The following is a 21,121-nucleotide window of genomic DNA, read 5'->3' as shown; positions in this document are numbered from 1 at the left end:
GTGGATTCCATGGGGGATGGGGGGAAAGGAGGGAGGGGTTCGGGGAAGACACCTGAAGAAAACTTGTGACCTGCTAATGCAGGTGATTGCAGGAGAAAATCTGTAGTGACCTTAGTTAAGCTTGCTTAAAGAAAAATGTATAAAAAAATTAAAACCAGCATGATTCATACAAAGAACAATGGGGGTTCTGACTTCTAAAAGACTAATGATGTCAATTACTGGAAAGGCATTTTTTCCAGTCTGCACATCTGGAATCCATGTTATGTGAACACTGCTGCTGCTGCTGCCGCCACCTGCTGGCTGTCTAAGGACATTTAAAAAAAATCACTCCATTTAAGATTTCTCAGACAAGCAGAAACTTTAAAACAAGTCATACTTGAACTATAAATCCATCCATTAGCCTAAATCTTGGTCTAGAGTGTTTCTTAAATACATTGACTAGTTTTTGAGAAGAGCTTATTCCTTTTTGCCTCTTTACTGCAGGATCAAGCCCGAGCCAAGTTATAAGGCTGAATTTAAGAGCATTTCCAGAGAGATGTTACTAATGCAAGACGTTATTGCTAGAGAATCCAGTGGGGAGTGTGGCAGATGCAGCTCTCAGCTCAGACGCAATTGCGAAGGGAATACAGAAGAGGAGGGGCTAAGCTGAAGTGCAGAAATATGGAAGTCTCCCTTGTGGACAATGACAAAAACAGAGGGAATGCTTGGCTATTCTCACTCACTATTTAGGAGAAGCCAAAAACAGGGAGGGACAAGAAACCTTGCCGGGAGGGGGTTGGGGGGGGAGGGCAGACTCTGGTTGGCTATAGACATTTTTGCTTATACAGTTATTAGTAACCTGTCAACAGTATCCCTGCTTTCATGGAAGAGTTTAGATCCTCCTGCTTCATGCTCCACAACCATGGAAATGTTTGCAATAGTGTAATCATGGATATAGCAACCACTTACCAGTTCAGAGAATCTAGGATCACTCCAGGTAAGGACTAAAGGAGCTCTGGAACTCAGAGCTTCACACATCTACATAGATAGCTTAAGAGGATCCAGGGCCATAATGTAACTTCAGAGAGATAGATGTAAAGCCCCAACGCTGCTCTGCTGAGCTTTCAAGCAGCTGTACAGTAGAGAGAGTCTGTCCAATACAGATCAGTAGACTTTTGTTCATGCAGAAGTATCACATTCCTTTGCAGCAGATTATACTCTGCACCAGTAGATAGATGTCCAGTGAAGCTCTCTTCATCAGGGCACAGTCATTCATTCCCATTAAGAGAATATCCAGTTAACAGAGACTACTTTCATTGTAATGCTGCTAAGCAGAGAGCGCTGTGTAACCCAGGAGTTCAGAAATTGTTACTGGTCAGACTCACGGGCAGCTTATGTGCCTGAGAACATCAACTTACAGACCCAGCAGTAGCCAATATACACCGATATGGGGCGTTGACACCGAAGGTGCAGCTCAGTAATGTTTAGCGCACTCACATAGCAGGTCTGATTACCAAGGTGAGCAAGTATCATTACCCACTTAATAGAGATGGAGAAACTGAGGCACAGCATGGTGAAGGGACTGGCCAAAGGTCCTGCAGAAAGTCCTTTTCAGAGCCAAGTCACAAAGACGCATTCTTGCCTTTTGTGTGCGACACAGCTGTGGATGGATGGAAAAGGGGAGGAGCAAACAGCCAGACTATCCCAACAGCTGTTAAATTAGATGAAGGCTGCCCTGTTAAAAGGAGTTATCCTCCCCTTTAAGTATCAGTCAGTGCTATTGAGCACACACGGTTTTAAATTACTTCCCTCCTAGACATCTTGATTAAGGAGAGTGCGCTGGTGAAGACACAGGTTACAGCTATTAGCTGTAGCAGGGGCAGGGCACAAGAGGAGGGGATTTGAGTTTAGGAAGTTAATTTGAAGGACCCATAATCAGCAAGAGGTAGATGAGCACTTTACACACACTGTAAGCCAAGAAACTTAGTCGCAACCCACTGGTGGGGTCACAGAGTGTTACAAATGGGTCAGGCACATACAGAGCTCCATTGTACTGTAAATAATGGGTAGGAGGGCCTGGGCCTTTTGTACTACACAGCACTTCAGACCTCAGCTGGGGAGGCTTTGCATAGGGAAGCAGGGTGAAGGGCACAAAGCTTCATGGCTGATGCAGCATTCATTGATTATTTTGGGAACACCCTCCATTGCATTAGGATAGTGTAAGTGAAAGCACACCACCACTACACGAAGGCAAAGCACTCCTATGGATCAAAGGAGCTCCCCAGGATCCCAGGGAGACCATTTACAGTGGGTTGGTGGCTCATGAACAGAGCAAGGAGAGGGAGATTGGCATACAGGAGGAGCACTGGCTGCTACCAGAGAAGCTTAAACTGCCCATGAGCAGAACTTTGCTTCTGTGAGATTAAGCAGCTCCTTTTCGTTGCTGCCCAGCTCCTAAGCTGTGCAGGGCTCTTCTGCAGCTTCGGTAGCAGCATAGGGCAGGCTAGCTACAGTGTATAACTCCCTACCCCTGCAATAACAGAGCTCCACTCCTGAACTGAACTGCCTAGAAGTCTTCTCTGCCGTACTACGACTGAGAATATCTTGCTGTCCTGAAGCGCAACAGGTCTAGAACAGCCTTGGCTACTACCTAGCCACTGTCCTCGTGGCAGCAGCTCCAGGAAACCCACCAACTGCAGAGGCAAAGATACAAAAGCATGTAAAATAATGAGGGGGTGGTGTGCACGTACACACTGGAAGGGGATAAGATGACTGGCATTTGTTCTGGATTTATGCGAACATCTGCCCAGCTGTATCATCATGCGCAAGGGGCCTCACTTCCACCTGCTTTTTGAAGTTGCCACTTCAATCTTTCAAATGACAACCCAAGACCAGAGATTTCAAGAGTGCTTTAGAGGTGGATCAGCTAAGTTAAACTGGTGCCACATTAAGTGTCTGAATTCAATATACTTTCTAGCCTATTACCCAAAAGTTCAGTGGTGGTTCCAGTATCCATTATGTTGATACTGATAAATACTAAAAGCAGACAGACTATTTTAAGCCATTCTTGCCATTTCTTAAACCTATAATTCTCCATACAGCACCAATGGGCTTAGTGGTTACTTGACCTTACAAGCTCAAGAAAGCAGAAGCCTCCATTAGGAAGGACAAGATCTAATGGGTAGGTCAGCCTTCCACTGCTAAATCATTGACACCCTGTGGGTTGCGTTCACATCACCAATACTAGGAAGTTACTGTGCCCTACAAAGGCAGGGGAGCAAGAGAAAGGCATTAGAAGGATAGTTTCACCCAACCATGGGTGCAACAGCTTGCAAACAAGGGTCTGCACAGGAAAAGAGGGAGGCTGCTTTTTCTTGTAGATGATAATTCCATTAGTTGAAGACAAGGTGCTTAAGGTATTATCTTTTATTGGGCCATCTTTTATGGAAGAAGCCAAGAGCAGCTTTATGGAGCTCAAAAGCTTGTTTCTTGCACTGTTCATTTAACACAAGTTGTGGTGGGTTTTGTTGGGTTCTTTGTTTGGGATGGGGCGGAAGGTATTATTTTTAAAAGATCCTATTTTTTAAATGAAATCCAAAACATTCCTACAACCAAACTTCCCTCAGTTGACACTACTGTATGGCTTTCCAAGGCTCCACAGTCAGGAAGGCAGAAGCATGGTCCTCGTTAGATTAATAACTGAATAACCCTCCTTTTCATAACCATCACCCACAACTTTAAGAACAGGAGTACTTGTGGCACCTTAGAGACTAACAAATTTATTTGAGCATAAGCTTTCATTGGCTACAGCTCACTTCATCAGATGCATAGAATGGAACATATAGTAAGATATAGATATACACACACACTGTGACAAAGTTCCTGCTCTACCTTGGTGGGTCTTGCGCTTATTGGCGGATTTGCTTGCCTTGGAGCTTCACGGCAGCCCTCAGCTTGACCGTTTTTCTGAACCCACAGTCCAGGTCAACTCCTCCTGTGTTTGACCAGGAGTTGGTAGGATTTGGGGGGAACCCGGGCCCACCCTCTGCTCCGGGTTCCAGCCCAGGGCCCTGTGGAATGCAGCTGTCTAGAGTGCCTCCTGGAACAGCTGTGCAACAGCTACAACTCCCTGGGCTACTTGCCCATGGCCTCCTCCCAACACCTTCTTTATCCTCACCATAGGACCTTCCTCCTGGTGTCTGATAATGCTCGTACACCTCAGCCCTCCAACTGTCCGTGTTCTCACTCTCAGCTCCTAGTGCCTCTTGCTCCCAGCTCTTCACACGCACACCACAAACTGCAGTGAGCTCCTTTTAAAAATCCAGGTGCCCTGATTAGCCTGCCTTAATTGATTCTAGCAGCTTCTTGATTGGCTGCAGGTGTTCTAATCAGCCTGTCTTAATTGTCTCCAGAAGGTTCCTGATTGTTCTGGAACCTTCCCTGTTACCTTAACCAGGGAAAGGGGACCTACTTAGCCTGGGGCTAATATATCTGCCTTCTATTACTCTCCTATAACCATCCTGACCAACTCTGTCACAATACACACATACAGAGAACATGAAAAGGTGGAAGTAGCCATACCAACAGTAAGAGGCTATTTAATTAAGATGAGCTATTATCAGCAGGAGAAAAAAAGCTTTTGTAGTGATAATCAAGATGGCCCATTTAGACAGTTGACAAGAAGGTGTGTGGATACTTAACATGGGGAAATAGATTTAATGTGTAATGACCCAGCCAGGCTCTATTCAAACCCAGGTTAATGATATCTAGTTTGCATGTTAATTCAAGCTGAGCAGTTTCTCATTGGAGTCTGTTTTTGAAGCTTTTCTGTTGCAAAATTGCCACCTTTAAGTCTGTTACTGAGTGGCCTGAGAGGTTGAAGTGTTCTCTTACCAGTTTTTGAATGTTATGATTCCTGATGGGAGCTGAAAATGCTCAGGGCATCGGTGGAAACAAAATTCAAGCCAATTCATATACCCGAACAGTGATATCTAACCTGGGGCAACCAACATTTACAGTTAACAGCCAAGACTCCCATTAAAGAGAGTCAAATTGTGCTTGTACTGCCCTGTTCAAATGGGATTGGCAATGTAGTGTCAATCTACAATTAAGAACTGCGCTAGAAGTTTCAGTCATACAATAAAAGCAATACTCACATAAGAGGGGGGAAAAAGCTATATATGTGACCTGCCAAAGTACAAGAGAGGAAAGATTGAAGGGATTGTAAAGAGTAGGAGCTCAAAGCTTGGTAGAATTAGCTGGTGCTAAGATTGCAATACTGTAAGAGGAGGCCAATGAGGTAGATTATTAAAATTGTCCTAAGGTCAGTAGTTCTACACTAGTGATAAAAAGCAAGTGAGGCTGACAAGGGAGGAACTGGCACCATGAGAGAGAGAGAGAGAGAGAGAGACACACACAGGTCATACTGCTATTATTGGATACTACATAGCTGAAGAGAAATTATTTCTAACAGGTGTTGTCAACTGAACGAGCTTAAAAATCTTCCCTGGCTGAGCTTAAAATACATAAGCACAAGTGGTTCTAGCTGTACCCCCATCAAACTTTAAAATTTACACCAGCTACTGAAATTCTACAGGATGAATCTGAATTTTAACAGTTCTAGGTAACAGTTCATTAGCATTTCCTCCATATGCCATACTAAAGGTTCAATTCTTTGACAGACTCAGGAGCAGCAATTCAGAGCAGTATCAAGGGAAGGACATATGGAATACGTACAGGCTATGGGTAGGTCTGTCAAGCAATTGAAATAATCACAATTAATCATGTAATTTAAAAAATTGTGATTAATTGCGCTGTTAAACAATTGAATACTATTTCTATAAATATTTTTGGATGTTTTCCTCATTTTCGAATATATTGATTTCAGTTACAACACAGAATACGAAGTGTACAGTGCTCACTTTATATTTATTTTGTATTATAAATATCTGCACTGTAAAAATAATTTTTTTTATTCTCTTAGTACAAGTACTATAGTGCAATCTCTGTCATGAAAGTTAATTCTACATTTGTAAGTTCACGTACAAAAAAAACTGCATTCAAAAAGAAAACAATGCAAAACTTTAGAGCCTACAAGTCCACTCAGTCCTACTTCTTGTTCAGCCAATCGCCCAGACAAACAAGTTTGTTTACATGTTAGGAGATGATGCTGCCCTCTTCTTGTTTACAATGTCACCTGACAGTGAGAAGAGACGTTCACATGGCATTGTTGTAGCCGGCATTGCAAGATATTTACATGCCAGATGCACTAAAGATTCATATGTCCCTTCATGCTTCAACCACCATTCCAGGAGACGTGTCCATGCTGATGGGTTCTGCTCAATAACTATCCAAAGCAGTACAGAACACCACATGTTCATTTTCATCATCCTGAGTCAGATGCTACCAGCAGAAGGTTGATATTCCTTTTTGGTGGTTTGGGCTCTGTAGTTTCCACATCGGAGTGTTGCTCTTTTAAGACTTCTGAAAGCATGCTCCATACCCTGCCCCAATCAGATTTTGGAAGGCACTTCAGATTCTTAAATCTTGGGTTGAGTGCTGTAGCTATCTTTAGAAATCTCACACTGGTACTGTCAAATATAAAGGGTACTGTAAATAGTACTATAAAATCCCTCCTGGCCAGAGGCACAATATCCTTTTACCTGTAAAGGGTTAAGAAGTTCAGGTAACTTGGCTGGCACCTGACCAAAAGGACCAATAGGGGGACAAGATACTTTCAAATCTTGGGGGGTGGGAGTGGGGGGAAGGCTTTTCTCTCTCTGTTGTGTGTGCTTGCTGGAGAGAGATCAAGCAAGCAAGCAAGCAATCCAACTCCATGAGAATTAGGAAGTACTAGCAAGGAAATGTGTTAGTTTACTTTTGTTTTGGCTTGTGATTTTCTCTGTGCTGAGAGGAAGGTGTATTCCTGGTTTACTTTTGTAACTTTAAGGGTATGTCTACACTACGGAATAAGGTCGAATTTATAGAAGTCGGTTTTTTAGAAATCGGTTTTATATATTCGAGTGTGTGTGTCCCCACAGAAAATGCTCTAAGTGCATTAACTCGGCGGAGTGCTTCCACAGTACCGAGGCTAGCGTCGACTTCCAGAGTGTTGCACTGTGGGTAGCTATCCCACAGTTCCCGCAGTCTCTGCTGCCCATTGGAATTCTGGGTTGAGATCCCAATGCCTGATGGGGCTAAAACATTGTCGCGGGTGGTTCTGGGTACATATCGTCAGGCCCCCCTTCCCTCCCTCCCTCTCTCCGTGAGAGGAAGGGCAGACAATCGTTTTGCGCCTTTTTTCCTGAATTACCTGTGCAGACGCCATACCACGGCAAGCATGGAGCCTGCTCAGGTAACCGTCACCGTATGTCTCCTGGGTGCTGGCAGACGCGGTATGGCATTGCTACACAGTAGCAGCAACCCATTGCCTTCTGGCAGCAGACGGTGCAATACGACTGGTAGCCATCATCGTCGTGTCCGAGGTGCTCCTGGCCACGTCGGCTGGAAGCGCCTGGGCAGACATGGGCGCAGGGACTAAATTTGGAGTGACTTGACCAGGTCATTCTCTTTAGTCCTGCAGTCAGTCCTATTGAACCGTCTTATGGTGAGCAGGCAGGCGATACGGATTGCTAGCAGTCGTACTGTACCATCTTCTGCCGAGCAGCCATGAGATGTGGATGGCATGCAGTCCTTCTGCACCGTCTGCTGCCAGCCAAAGATGTAAAAGATAGATGGAGTGGATCAAAACAAGAAATAGACCAGACTTGTTTTGTACTCATTTGCTTCCCCCCCTCCCCTGTCTAGGGGACTCATTCCTCTAGGTCACACTGCAGTCACTCACAGAGAAGGTGCAGCGAGGTAAATCTAGCCATGTATCAATCAGAGGCCAGGCTAACCTCCTTGTTCCAATAAGAACAATAACTTAGGTGCACCATTTCTTATTGGAACCCTCTGTGAAGTCCTGCCTGAAATACTCCTTGATGTAAAGCCACCCCCTTTGTTGATTTTAGCTCCCTGAAGCCAACCCTGTAAGCCGTGTCCTCAGTCGCCCCTCCCTGCGTCAGAGCAACGGCAAACAATCGTGCATCTGAGTTGAGAGTGCTGTCCAGAGCGGTCACAATGGAGCACTCTGGGCTATCTCCCGGAGGCCAATACCGTCGAATTGTGTCCACAGTACCCCAAATTCGAGCCAGCAAGGCCGATTTAAGCGCTAATCCACTTGTCAGGGGTGGAGTAAGGAAATTGATTTTAAGAGCCCTTTAAGTCGAAATAAAGGGCTTCATCATGTGGACGGGTGCAGGTTTACATCGATTTAATGCTGCTAAATTCGACCTAAAGTCCTAGTGTAGACCAGGGCTAAAGTTTTTTCCCAGAAGGAAATCCTCTGTGTTTTAAATCTGATTGCCCTGTGAGATTAGCTTCCCTTCTAATTTTAGAGAGGTGCTTCTTTTACCTTTTTTCTTTCTAATAAAGTTCTGTTTCTTTTAAGAGCCTGACTGATTTCTCTATTGTCCTAAGACCTAGGGGTTTGGGTCTGTGATCACTTTGTAAACAATTGGTTAGGATATTCTTCTTAAGCCTCGCCAGGAAAGGGGGTGTAAGGGCTTGGGGGGATATTTTGCGGGAATAGGAACTCCAAGTGGTCCTTTCCCTGATTCTTGGTTAAATCACTTGGTGGTGGCAGTGTACCCTCCAAGGGCAAAGAGTTTGTGCCTTGGGGAAGTTTTACCCTAAGCTAGTAGAAATACGCTTAGGGGGTCTTTTATGTGGGTCCCCACATCTGTACCCTAGAGTTCAGAGTTGGGAGGGAACACTGACAGGTACCTTATTTGCATTTTGTCAAATCTGCAGTGAAAGTGTTCTTAAAATGAACATTTGCTGAGTCATCATCCAAGACTGCTAGAACATGAAATAGATGGCAGAATGTGAGTAAAACACAGAGCAGGAGACATACAGTTCTCCCCCAAGGAGTTCAGTCACAAATTCAATTAACACATTTTTTTAACGAGCATTGTCAGCATGGAAGCATATCCTCTGGAATGGTGGCCAAAGCATGAAGGGCCATATGAATGTTTAGCATATCTGGCATGTAAATACCTTGCAATGCAGACTATAAATATGCCATGCGAACGTCTGTTCTCACTTGCAAGTGACATTGTAAATAAGAAGTGGGCAGCATTATCTCCCGTAAATGTAAACACACTTGTTTGTCTGAGCGACTGGCTGAACAAGAAGTAGGACTGAGTGGACTTGTAGGCTCTAAGGTTTTTACGGCGTTTTCTTTTTGAGTACAGTTATGTAACAAAAATCTACATTTGTAAGTTGCACTTTCACGATAAAGAGATTTTACCTTGTACAAGTACTGCACTGCATTGAAAAATACGAATTCTTTTATCACTTTTACAGTGCAAATATTTGTAATAAAAATATTGAGTACTGTACACTTTGTATTGTGTTGTAATTGAAATCGATATATTTGAAAATGTAGAAAAACATCCAAAATATTTAGTAAATTTCAATTGTATTTTATTGTTCAACAGTGCGATCAAAACTGATTAATCGCAATTAATTTTTTTAATCGCAATTAATTTTTGAGTTAATCGCATGAGTTAACTGCGATTGACAGTCAGTTACAGGACAAGTGTTCTTCCACCCAAGTTTTCATTGTATGACAGTGCTGGTCTCGTTTTTATTAATTTCTTAGAATTGTAGAAATATAAGGCTGAAAGAACCTCGAGAAGACGAAGTCCAGACCCTTGTGCTGAGGCAGGACCAAGTAAACCTAGACCATCCCTAACAGATGTTTGTCCAGACTGTTCTTAAAAACCTCCAATAAGGAGATTCCACAACCTCCCTCAGAAGCCTATTCCAGAGCTTAACTTCCCTTATAGTTAGAAAGTTTTTCCTATATCTAATCTAAATCTCTTTGTGGCAGATTAAGCCTATTACTTCTTGTCCTACTTTTAGTGGGCATGGAGAACATTGATCATTGTCCTCTCAGGTCCCCCCATAGTCTTTTTTTGAGACTAAAGAGGTCTAGTTTTTTAAACCATTCTTCATAGGTCAGGCTTTCTAAACCTTTAATGATTTTTGTTGCTCTCTGGACTCCCTCCAATTTGTCCACATCTTTCCTGAAGTGCAGTGCCCAGAATTGGACACAGTACTCCAGCTGAGGCTTCACCAGAGCTGAGTAGAGCAATTTCCTCTTGCATCTTACGTACAATACTCTTGTTAATACACCTGAGAATAGTAGTCTTTTTCACAGTTGCATCACATTGTTGACTCATTTGTTATCCACTATAACTCCAGATCCTTTTTGGCAGCACTATCATCTAGCCAGTTATCTCCCTATTTTATATTTGGGAACTTGATTTTTCCTTCCTAAGTGAAATACTTTGCACTTGTCTTCATTGACTTTCAACTTGTTGAATTCAGACCAATTCTCCAATTTGTCAAGGTTGTTTTGAATTCTAATTATATCCTCCGAAGTGCTTGCAATACCTCCCAGCTTGGTGTCATCTGCAAATTTTATAAGCATACTCTCCACTCCATTATTCAAATCATTAAATGAAAATATCGACTAGTACCAGATGCAGGACCCCACTAGTTACACCCTCCCAGTTTGACACCATTGATAACTACCCTGAGTATGGCATTTCAAACAGTTGTGCACCCATCTTATAGTAAATTCATTTGCTTATGGGAATGTCATGGGGGACTGTGTCAAAAGCCTTACTCAAATCAAGATATCACCCCTCTCCCCCATCCACTAGGCCAGTAACCCTGTCAAAGAAGTTAGGTTGTTGTGATTTGTTCTGGACAATTCCATGCTGGCTATTCCTTGTAAACCCATTATCCTCCAGGTGCCTACAAACTCATTGTTTAATCATTTGTTTCAGTATCCTTTCATGTATAAAAGGTCAGTCATCCTCTAAGTCCCCAAGTCCTCTGTGTTCCCCTTTTTAAAGGCAGGTACTGTTTGCCCTTCTTCAGTCTTCTAGGATTTCACCCACGTCCTCCATGAGTTCTTAATAACTGCTAACAGTTCCAAGACTGCTTCAGTTAGGTTCCTGTATTATCATAGTAAGCACGTGAACAAGGTTAAAATATTACCACAATTCAGGTCCTGTATTGAAAGATCCAACACTCCATAATGAACAGTATAACAAGTCAAGTTTTAATATTTATAAAATTCATATATACAAAACAGTAAACTAATTCACCAAAACTATAAAATACACTTTTTACACATCACAATATAATTTTATCTAGTACACAGTTTTCATAAGTTGAGACTATCACAGCAAATAGGCCGCTTGTATGGTGCATGCTGTTTTGGTTCTACAAAGACACTTACATGAGCAATGCCTTTTTCACCTCAACTTATTTTAGTTCGTCACCGTCTTTAAAAAGAAGTTTTATGTGAATTGTTAGAAATTAAGGCTAAACTCAGGCCTTTCCTGCCCAATGCAGCAAACTGGTTTAAAACTAGTCGTATGATATTGCATAGTATGTGTGCTACAATACCTAGGCACCACAGGGCGTTATAGCAGAGAAGGTAATATTTTAAAATCGATTTCCAAGATACAGGATTGTGTCACAAAATTAACGAGTGTTTTGTCATTTCTACAGCTATGATTTTGGCAAAGGTATTTTTATTCAAAGTCACAGATAGGATGCAGGTGATAAACAATAAATCATGCTGAAACCTGAGCTCTGCCGTGCAGGGCTGAAGCCCAAGCAGGGCGGAAGCCAAAGAATTCAGAGACCTGTGTTAAAATCACAGAATCTGTGACCTGTGTGGCACTCATAGCCATAATCATTTCATTTGTATGTGATTCATATCAAATAAAAAAAAAAATCAGACAGCTTGTTTAAAAGAGTAACACCACACTTGGCCAATTTTTAAGCAAGGGTTTTAGAGACATTGTTGTGTGCAGTCAGTCATTAATAAAAAGGTGTATTCGCTATTCTAGTCTATTGGGCAAATTCAAACAACAGAACAGGCTTATCTGGAAAAATGCGCTTTATCCAACAGACTAATGTCTATGAACTGAAACACAACTTCCAAAGCAGAGTTTACCACAGGACCTTTAAATTCTGTGGATTGTTGAAAGATCATTTACTCACTATTGTGCCAAGCATGTGAGTTTAACATATGTCTGTGTGAAGCCGTACTGTAAGAGCAACAGCTGGTTTTGAACAAGATGCCCTCATGTCTCAAAGTAACCTGAAGCAATCTGACCCCTTTAAAGCCGTTGTCTCTGCATACTCCTCACAATTTAATACCTCAAAGCAAGGTTAACTAGTTTTTAAATTGGGGGAAGGCATGCTGACTGACAAGAGGCTTGCATGTCACAAGTTAGGAGGGATTGAGTTTATAGGACCCAGTTACAAACGGTTGGAAACAAAGGTTTATAATGGAAGTGCACACAGCTACAGCTGTGCCAATGTGCTGGTAGATACTCAGCCAAATAGCTTTCCTGGAGACAGTTCTCAAAGAATACGAACTGACTACTGATTGCATTTCGTTTCAGTATACAGACAGTATTTAAGCAGAAGCATTTGGGATCTATTTAGAAACTAGATTGCCGCTCTCTCTCCTCCCCCTCGCCCCCCAATACCCTTGGGCTGTTCACCAGAAAGTCCATCTTGGACGACATCAGTGCAGCTCTTTCCTTCTGACTGTGGTTATTTCCAAGTCAATCAGATGAACCATGGACACACGCCAAGAGCCAGACTGTAGTAGTTTACAGAGTACAGCAAGGCAGCCACAGAACTCCTGGCACTGGAGCCGTCCCACGTCTCCCTCCCCCACACACGGAAAGGCAAGCATGTCACACAGAGACAGAAACCTAAACACTGCTTTTAAAGATACCATTAAAGAGAGATACAGACTTACAAAGGGCCAAGCAATTCGGAGTCGAGACTAAACTGACTCACACAGAGGCACCACTCGATTAGTTAACAGAGAACCAGCCTCAGTTCTGACTAGCCTAGCTGCCCTTCATCCCCATTTGTGTTAAACAATTTAGTGTCATTGTTTAAAAAACAAAAAGTGAATTTAGTGCTCACAAAAAAAAAAAATCCGATTTACAGCACCAAGTGGGGGATCCCTCCAGCTAGCCACAAGAAATACTCAGCACTGACAGCAGCAACCCTTCAAGCATGGAGACAGGTGCTGCATTGTCCTGTCAACATCTCTCACTCTCAGGCTGGAACATTCAGAAGTGAGAGTGGAGGGGACTTCATGCTTATTCAGTTTAAGACTGGCACTGACGAAGCCAATCTTAAAGATCTGTCCTAGGAACACGTCTTCCAAGAAGCAGCCATTGTGGAAATCCTTAGATAATAATTCCCTTACCAAAGAGGGTAATTGCTTTACAGGAGCTGAAGTATCTTTCTATCCACCAACTTTTATTGTGTTAAAGAGTAAGGGAGAAGGGACACACCTGTAAACAGTTGGGCTCACAATGGAAGTGCAATCTGAACACCAGGCTCCTTTAACATGGGGGGAGGGGTTGATCAGGTCTCAGGCCTACAACCTCACTATACCACTTTGTTTAATGCATACTGGACAACTGATATGGGGAAGAGACTAATACTAGCTTCAAAAATAGGTACTGCTTTTATCTTGGGAGATCAGCATTTGATTTATAGCAAGTTGCACTTTAAAAAATCCATGTTTGTTTGTGTAGTTTTTATTGCCCCAGGATGGCATACAGCCGGTTGCTTGACAGCACCAAGAGCTGTTCTGACGTGAACATCTGTTGATAACCATCAAACATCATGCAGGCCTCAAGGCTCATTCCATTCAGAAGTTGTGTATAAAGGCCACCTTAAACACCTGAGGGAAGTTTTCTGCATGCAACTTCCTTCTAAGTTAAGAAAAGAATCAAGGCCCCACCACGTAGCATCACTGCTCACAAAGGCAACTATACGGAGAATGCAAAGCAGACGGCATGTTTTGTTACTGCAATCAAACAAGGGTGGGGGCTGTTCTCTAGGCTGCTAAACAAGTAAGTTCAGCTATTTCAAGGGATTTTCACGATCAAATGCAAGAGGGGCATATCAAGTGAGGAGCATTTACATTTTACCTACTGTCAAAGCAACAAGAGCTAGAGGACTGAACAACTTACTGTTGTGGGCATAGCCTGGAATTACATAATAGGTTCCAGTGCCACTGCCCTGTTCATTGGTGCAAACAGAAAGGCCATATCGATATTATCTTTATCAAGTGGAGTCAAAGTGCTGTTCCCTGGCAAGTTTAGGGCACAAATGGAAATGAACATGGGCCTTAGTTTGTCTAAGGACAGGATAAATGCGTGGCACAAAAGGGTTTCTAATCCCGTCAATGGCTCAGTCTCCATGCTGCAATTTCATTGACCAGGAAAATTCCTTACAGGATACCCCTGTGCTTCTGTCCATTCACCAGGACTGTTCAGTACCAAGTGGCCTATTAATGGGGAAGCCGAGCTTCAGAACATCAGCTTAGAAGCAATTTTGTAGCACCTGTTCTCCAGGGAGGTAGAGCTCGAGTGCATGGTTGGATTTTGAGGGCATGGGGGCAGTTGGTCAAAGGCATCATTTCTTGCTAGTCAGTTAATTAAGCAGCCTCAGCCTAGAAGTATGACAGCTACAATCAGCCAAGATATTTTAAAGGAAGAAATAAAAGTGATTCATCCAGAATAAGGCTTGCAGAGATTCAACATTGCCCCCCACTTTAAACAACTCTGGAAAAAGCCCAGAGAAAATGGGCTTCACATGAACAGTAATAAAACACACCCATTATAAATCTTTACAGAGCACTAGAGGACCAGCACTAAATTGAAAGACCATCACAGAAGTAGGGAAGGGAAGAAACCCATACACAAGATACAAGTAAGCTGGACAGACTCAATTAAATGCTGATTACTCTAGGTACCGCCTCATAACACACCTAAAAAACTTGTGACGCTATCCTGGGCGGAAAGGGGAAATCAGTGTTGTGGATGGACTGATGGGATGCGTTTCACATGTCCCAGACTCCATTTCAGCTGCTGTCACAGTGAAATTTTAGTCTTTGGCCCGATCAGCTCCTTCCACACTGTTTAAACTATAGCTCCTGCCATACCAAAATCTCTGAGCTACACAAATGCTCTCCACTCTGTTTGAACTTAAGATAGCAAATCTGTTAACCCTTTAGTTAGCTTTGAAAAGCCTGCAGAAATGCGAGTCATTGGAAGCTCCTTCAGACATATTAGCAGCACAGTTCTAGGTTTGACAGCACAATTTTAAACAGGTAATTTACTATGAAGTTGGCAAGCTCAAACAGCCTACTGTGCTGTATTACAGGGAATGAGATTCAGATGTGTAGTGACAATGGAAACTAGACATATTCTTAAGAGTTGTCATTTAAAATAGAGCAGCTGTTAATCAACTCCATTAAATCTGTCACCACAATACCTTGTGTTCCCCCTACATCTCAAGAATATTGTTCAATGGGTTGTTAAAAATAGCAGTTACCTATTAAACATGTAGTTTATCAACAATTATAATGTAAAATTTTAAAGATAAAATTGTTTAAGCCCAATTCACTTGGTAATTCTAGAGCAGTTACTGCCTTGTAGGTATCTAATTCAAAGAGCAACTTATTGGTTAGCTACTTTGAGGGAAAGGCACCTGCTGGTGACCTGAATGAGTCTTCAAAACATTGGCTTTGACACAAGATACCAACATGATTTTCAGTATAGGCTCCCATCTGCCACTTTTATAAAACTGATAGTACATCACATTATAGGGCTCTCCTGCTTAAACATGCTGCAAGCATTTCCTCTTTGTCCTTGCTGGAGACAAAACACACAGAGGACCCTTGTCAGTGACCTGCATGTACCAAATGAGGGAGAGCGAAGAGCTTTTTTTTTTTTAAAAGCATATGTTCAAGGCCTCCACCTGATTGTAGGGCTGCCTGTGACCCATTTCCTGACTGGTCAGTTGAACAATAACTTATGAAGTTTATAAAAAAGCTGTCCCTCGCAAACTTCATGATGTCACTGTAAAATACAATTATTAGTTGTTTCTTGTAAAAGAATTGAGCAGATCACCAAGTCTGGCTAAAGATTGTTGCACAATACTGGGTAGTACCTTTTGAATTCTGCACTAGTAATTACTAGTACCACAGATGACTAGCTTTATTGTACTATTTTTACATAGGGGAATCCAGTAGGGCTTGTATTTAAAAGTATGTCGTAGCCAGGTAAATGTGTCTTCGCAAGAGGAAATCTTGCTGGATTGAGGTTATTTAGATTTTCTAGTGGAAACTTTCAATGAAGTTTCACACTATAACTGGACAATGTATGTTATAACTACACCTGAAAGATGTATATTCACCTAACACAGTAGATAGCTAGTGTCTCCAAACTACTCTTAAGATGGTTTAATCATGCACCAAACAAAGACACAGGTCCACTCAAACCTGTTTCAAACTAATTTAAGTATTGCACTAAAAACAGTGGTGCACTTGAATCCTTGAAGCAGTCAGTAATATGGCATAGTGTCAACTTACATCAAGGTGTCTCATTTTGCGTTAAAGTAGTTAAGCACATCATATTCCAGTCTAATTTTTGTTTGTCGTTATGGTCAGAAGAGTGACTAAATTACATTTTCCATTTACAAATACAGAGCCATATTGATTACTTTTGACAAAGACAAGTTTGCTATTTTTTACCGCTCTTTGTTTTGCAGAATTAATATAGCTATGGAATACTGACCTGAATTGTTTTCTAGTTCCCTCATCAAAACTGTTAACCAACTATAAAGTCTTGATGGTTGGATGATAATGCTTGAGCAAGAAAGCGTCTTACATTACAGAGCCTTAGAATACACAGGGCTTGCAGTGAGTAAAACATGAGCTAGATCCTTAGCTATGGCTGAGAGGTGCAAAGCCCTATTCTGACTTGTGCTTCATGACCTGTGCACAAAAAATTCTCCTCTGCATTTCCTCAATCACAGGGCTACTGTGTGAAGGGATGGTACCATACCAAAGCTAGGCTGCTCTTACACCTAATGGCCCCAAGGGGACAAAACAGCACCTGAGGATTGATGCAGTCTAAGGGCATCATGATCATGCAGCCCTATGTCCCTACCTTCCTCCTAGGGACCTAACAGGCCAACTTTATGGTACAGAGCAGTCACAGCATGCCAGAAGAACTGGTTGTTTTACTACTATTACAAAAAAATGAAACTTGTTAAGAATTGTCGATATTAAACATGGAAATGCATGCTGCTATTTTTCAGGGTGCAACTGTAACAATGAGAGTTGCTTTGGAGAACCTCATATTCATTAGCTCAGTTCTTTTAAAAATCAATAAGGTGACCAAGAATAAAAGACCTCAAATGTGCGTTAAAAAGAAGAGCAGTCTCATGCTCCAGTACTGCAGTTAAAGCTACGACAGGCTTCATATGTAAAACCGAGGTAACTTTTCAATAATATCTGGTTCTAAAAAGGGAATGTTTTCTCAAGAGTTAAATGGGCAGCACATTATTCCAAATAGAATACTCAGTAAAATAATGAAGTACACAAAGAATCAACTGGGAAGTTAGGCAGTTTGAGTTGACCTGCTATAGCTCTAAAGCCTTCTGTTGAATAGAAACTACTGCAAAGTCTAAATACAGTATCTGAATGCTTAAGTAATGAAGAGTAAACACCTTTAGATCTCGTTTAACCAAATAAAGAGGCACGCCCAGAAGAAATATATTCCTCTAGACCCTTAAGCCACAATTTGTAACACCTCATGTTGAAGCATTTACCTTTCCAAATGCAATTACCGTAACAGAATCCTCATCTGTAACAATGCAGAACATTCAAGACAGGACTTGATATTAAAAAAAAAAAATATATCACTAAATGTTAAAAAAAGTAAAATTGGTCCATGGTGAGTAAGACTTTTCTAACTAGACAATTAACTTCTGTTTACATTTGAGAAGTAGTGGAAGTGTAATTTTAAAATAAATAAATTTTTCCTATCTGTAGCTCCTTACTGGTTTACTTCACCAAACATTTTATATGCATTATATATAACTAGAATACAACCACATCCTTTTCACTCCTGAAGCCAGCACAAAAAGCTACAAGGGCAGCAGATTTCTGCATTAAGAAGCTGCGTATACCGCACACAGAGAAATGAACTTCTGCAAGCCACAAAAAGAAGGATTCTAGATTTTATCCAAGTTAAACACGAGAAAACTCCAGAGCAGGGTTCTTTTTAGACCAGCATTTCTCTTGGGATTAAATGCTGAAGTGTTCCTTTTTTGACATGTCATTACAGTTTTAAAGAGGACAAGAACTACAGAGATTCGACTGACTTGGTCTAGTTAGAGAAAGCCCTTCGATTTTTTTTTTTTTTTTTTAATAAAATCAAACTATGGTACCAATTGCACAATAAACATTTGTGTTTGAAAGTTCCCTGGCAAGAAAAAAAAAATACTACAGCATTGAAATAAAAGGCAGATCTTAAATTTTGTTTATGTACCTCATTGTAGACGACAAGGTTGGAATTATCTGTACACAAAGAAAGGCACCTGATAGTTAACTACGTAAGTTTAGAGAGCTAGAAAGTCAACAGTTCACATCAACATTATTCACAGCCTCTTGCAATTTCACACATGTATACCATCGCCTGAAATGGGCAACTAATTTTGACAGTTTACACATACTATATATAAATTAATATAGGCTAAAGATCCCATTAACAGATTAAAAATGGGCTAGTTTACAGCAGGGTCCTGCTGTCCAAATGTACCAGTGCAGCTGTAAAATTGGGATCTCAAGAGTGCTGGCTCTTCTTGTGTAAGAAGTGTAAGGTCAGCTGTTAGGAAGTCATCAAGCAGCTGCTCTACCACCAAATATTTTGCTAAAAAGTTTAATCCGCTTCCACACATTTGGAGACAGATAAAGCCCTGTGATCTGAGAGACTGGAGCTTTACAAATACTGCCAACTGCAGGTGTGAGAACAGTGATGAATTTCCATAGATGACACCTCACTAGAGCACCCACTATGTGCAGATATGTGGTCAGATGTTCTAGTACATACCTCAAGCTGTATTACTGTGGAGGTCAGTTTCCCATGATGTAAGACACTGTAGATGTAGTGCAAAACAAAATCTTGTCCTCATCAGCCAGGCCTTAATTTTCTCCTCCATTTGACTTCAGAGTGTCAGGACAGAGGACTCATAGTCTGGTGGGTTTCATTTATAGTTCTACTGCATTTCATTTATAGTCCTAGACTTGCATGTCTCAAGAGACTGATGCAAGACCTTCAGACAAGAGTTGTGCATCCACACTGATAAGTGGACTCCAGATCCTTGGCAAACACTGCACATGCAAGCAAGATCTGGTTACATATTTAAAGATTACATGTGGAATTGTGATTAATATATTGCCATTTATTCTCTAGTACAACTACCAACCTCATTATAATTTACATTAGTTTGACTGGTTAACTCAGCACCTCCAAACTGCAGAGAAAGGCAGTCTGTACAGTTACTGTCCTTGCAAAACGACAGTTTTCATTAAAAGTCTTCCTTACATAGTTTGTCAAAGTTAGATTTTTTCTAAGATAGGAAGGTGATTGTGTTATTCAACTTTTCAAACTAGGTGTCAAACCCTACAACGGCCACTTTTTTCAGTAGTGTTACTCGTCAAATGATTCAGTAGCTAACATCAATGTTTGACTCCTTCTGCCTCCATGACTGGCGAGTTTCAGCATTCCTGAGCCAAGTGAATAGCATGGGTCCTAAAACCACACGCAAGAGCCATAAAGATAAAATAAAAGCTTGACTTATAACCCCTGGGTAGATTTCAACAAGACAAGGGGTGCTCTTCTTCACTGCAACATAATATCCTTCAGATTCTCTTGAAGGATTGTGTCCTTCACTGCATGAAACACGAAGCGGATATTTTCAGTGTCTATGGCAGTTGTGAAATGATGGAAGAGTGGCTTACTGCGGTTCCGGCGCTTTCTGTCAAAACACTGCACCAAGTAACGCTGAACATCTTCTAGCCTGTGAGGATCACCCTTGAAGTCTGAGAAATACTTCTTAATGCTGACTGTCTTTACCTTCTCTACAAGGAGATCCATTTTGTTCAGGAATAGGATGATAGAAACATTAAAGAAGAGCTTGTTATTGACTATTGTCTCAAAGATGTTCATGGACTCCACCAGTCTGTTTGTGCGTCTGTCTTCCATGAGAACCTGGTCATATTCACTGGAGGAAACCATGAACAAAATAGAAGTTATCCCATCAAAGCACTGGAACCACTTCTGACGCTGAGACCTCTGTCCACCCACATCCACCATCTTGAAAGGGATTTTTTTAATGATGAAGTCATGCTCTACGATCCCCTTGGTGGCTTTTCTGGCCAACAGAATATCTTGTTTGCTGGGGAAATAATTCTGTAAGAGAAAGGAGAATAGTGACAAATTGCCTCAGATCTTCCTTTTAAAATATGCAATATCAGCTGGCATTTTAAAAATAAAATTGATCATATCTCAATGTAATGATAGCTGTGGGGAGCTATAATGTTCCAGTTCTAGGAGCTCTAGGTGACATCTGATACTGAGTGACCAAGTGAAGGACTTACTATACAAGGTCAAAATTAATGGACTTGTTGACCAATGGATTGTACATTGAAAATTTGCTGTTGAAAGATGGAGGACTGTGATGGAGCATGTGAAAGTTTATGTATAACTCCAGTACTTTCCTTCAAAGTTTCACCCCTTCTGCATATTAAAATTCAGTTCTTCCTTTCCAGGTTGGAAACTACTTTACTATTAGGATATTCTTGCCCATGAAACTATTCATTTGTGTTAATGAATGCAAGTCTCCATAATGTCAGTGAAATTATCTTTTAAACCTGTTTTTTAACAAGCTTGATACATTTACAATAATAATTAATAATAATAAATAATAATAATATCTTGCAAGCTGTAGTGACAGCATCCTTCCACAGTAGGTATGTGCTGACCTCTATCACAAGTTTAATTCTGTTGTAAGTACTGGCCAGTCTCACTGCCACCTATAGGAACAACAGTGAAATGGATGAAATTCTTCTGTCTTTCTCTATGCTCAGGAAGATGAGCAGCAGTACATCCCCTCTCAC

At 41.4% G+C, this 21,121-nt stretch overlaps 1 protein-coding gene across 3 annotated transcripts in view; it reads right to left on the bottom strand.

Moving 5' to 3' along the window:
- Positions 1-11,137: 11,137 nt before the first annotated feature.
- The window catches only part of GNA12 (G protein subunit alpha 12), a 74,049-nt gene continuing 64,065 nt past the window's right edge, over positions 11,138-21,121 (bottom strand). For all 3 annotated transcript variants that reach the window (XM_073361966.1, XM_073361965.1, XM_073361967.1), the window contains one exon: positions 11,138-20,414. In XM_073361966.1, coding sequence (XP_073218067.1) covers positions 19,845-20,414 — 570 coding nt within the window. In that variant the 3' untranslated portion in view covers positions 11,138-19,844. The remainder of the gene's footprint in view (positions 20,415-21,121) is intronic.

This window comes from Lepidochelys kempii, chromosome 10 (assembly GCF_965140265.1).
Source record: "Lepidochelys kempii isolate rLepKem1 chromosome 10, rLepKem1.hap2, whole genome shotgun sequence".
Classification (NCBI taxonomy): domain Eukaryota; kingdom Metazoa; phylum Chordata; order Testudines; family Cheloniidae; genus Lepidochelys; species Lepidochelys kempii.
This window is presented reverse-complemented; position numbering and strand designations above follow the sequence as displayed.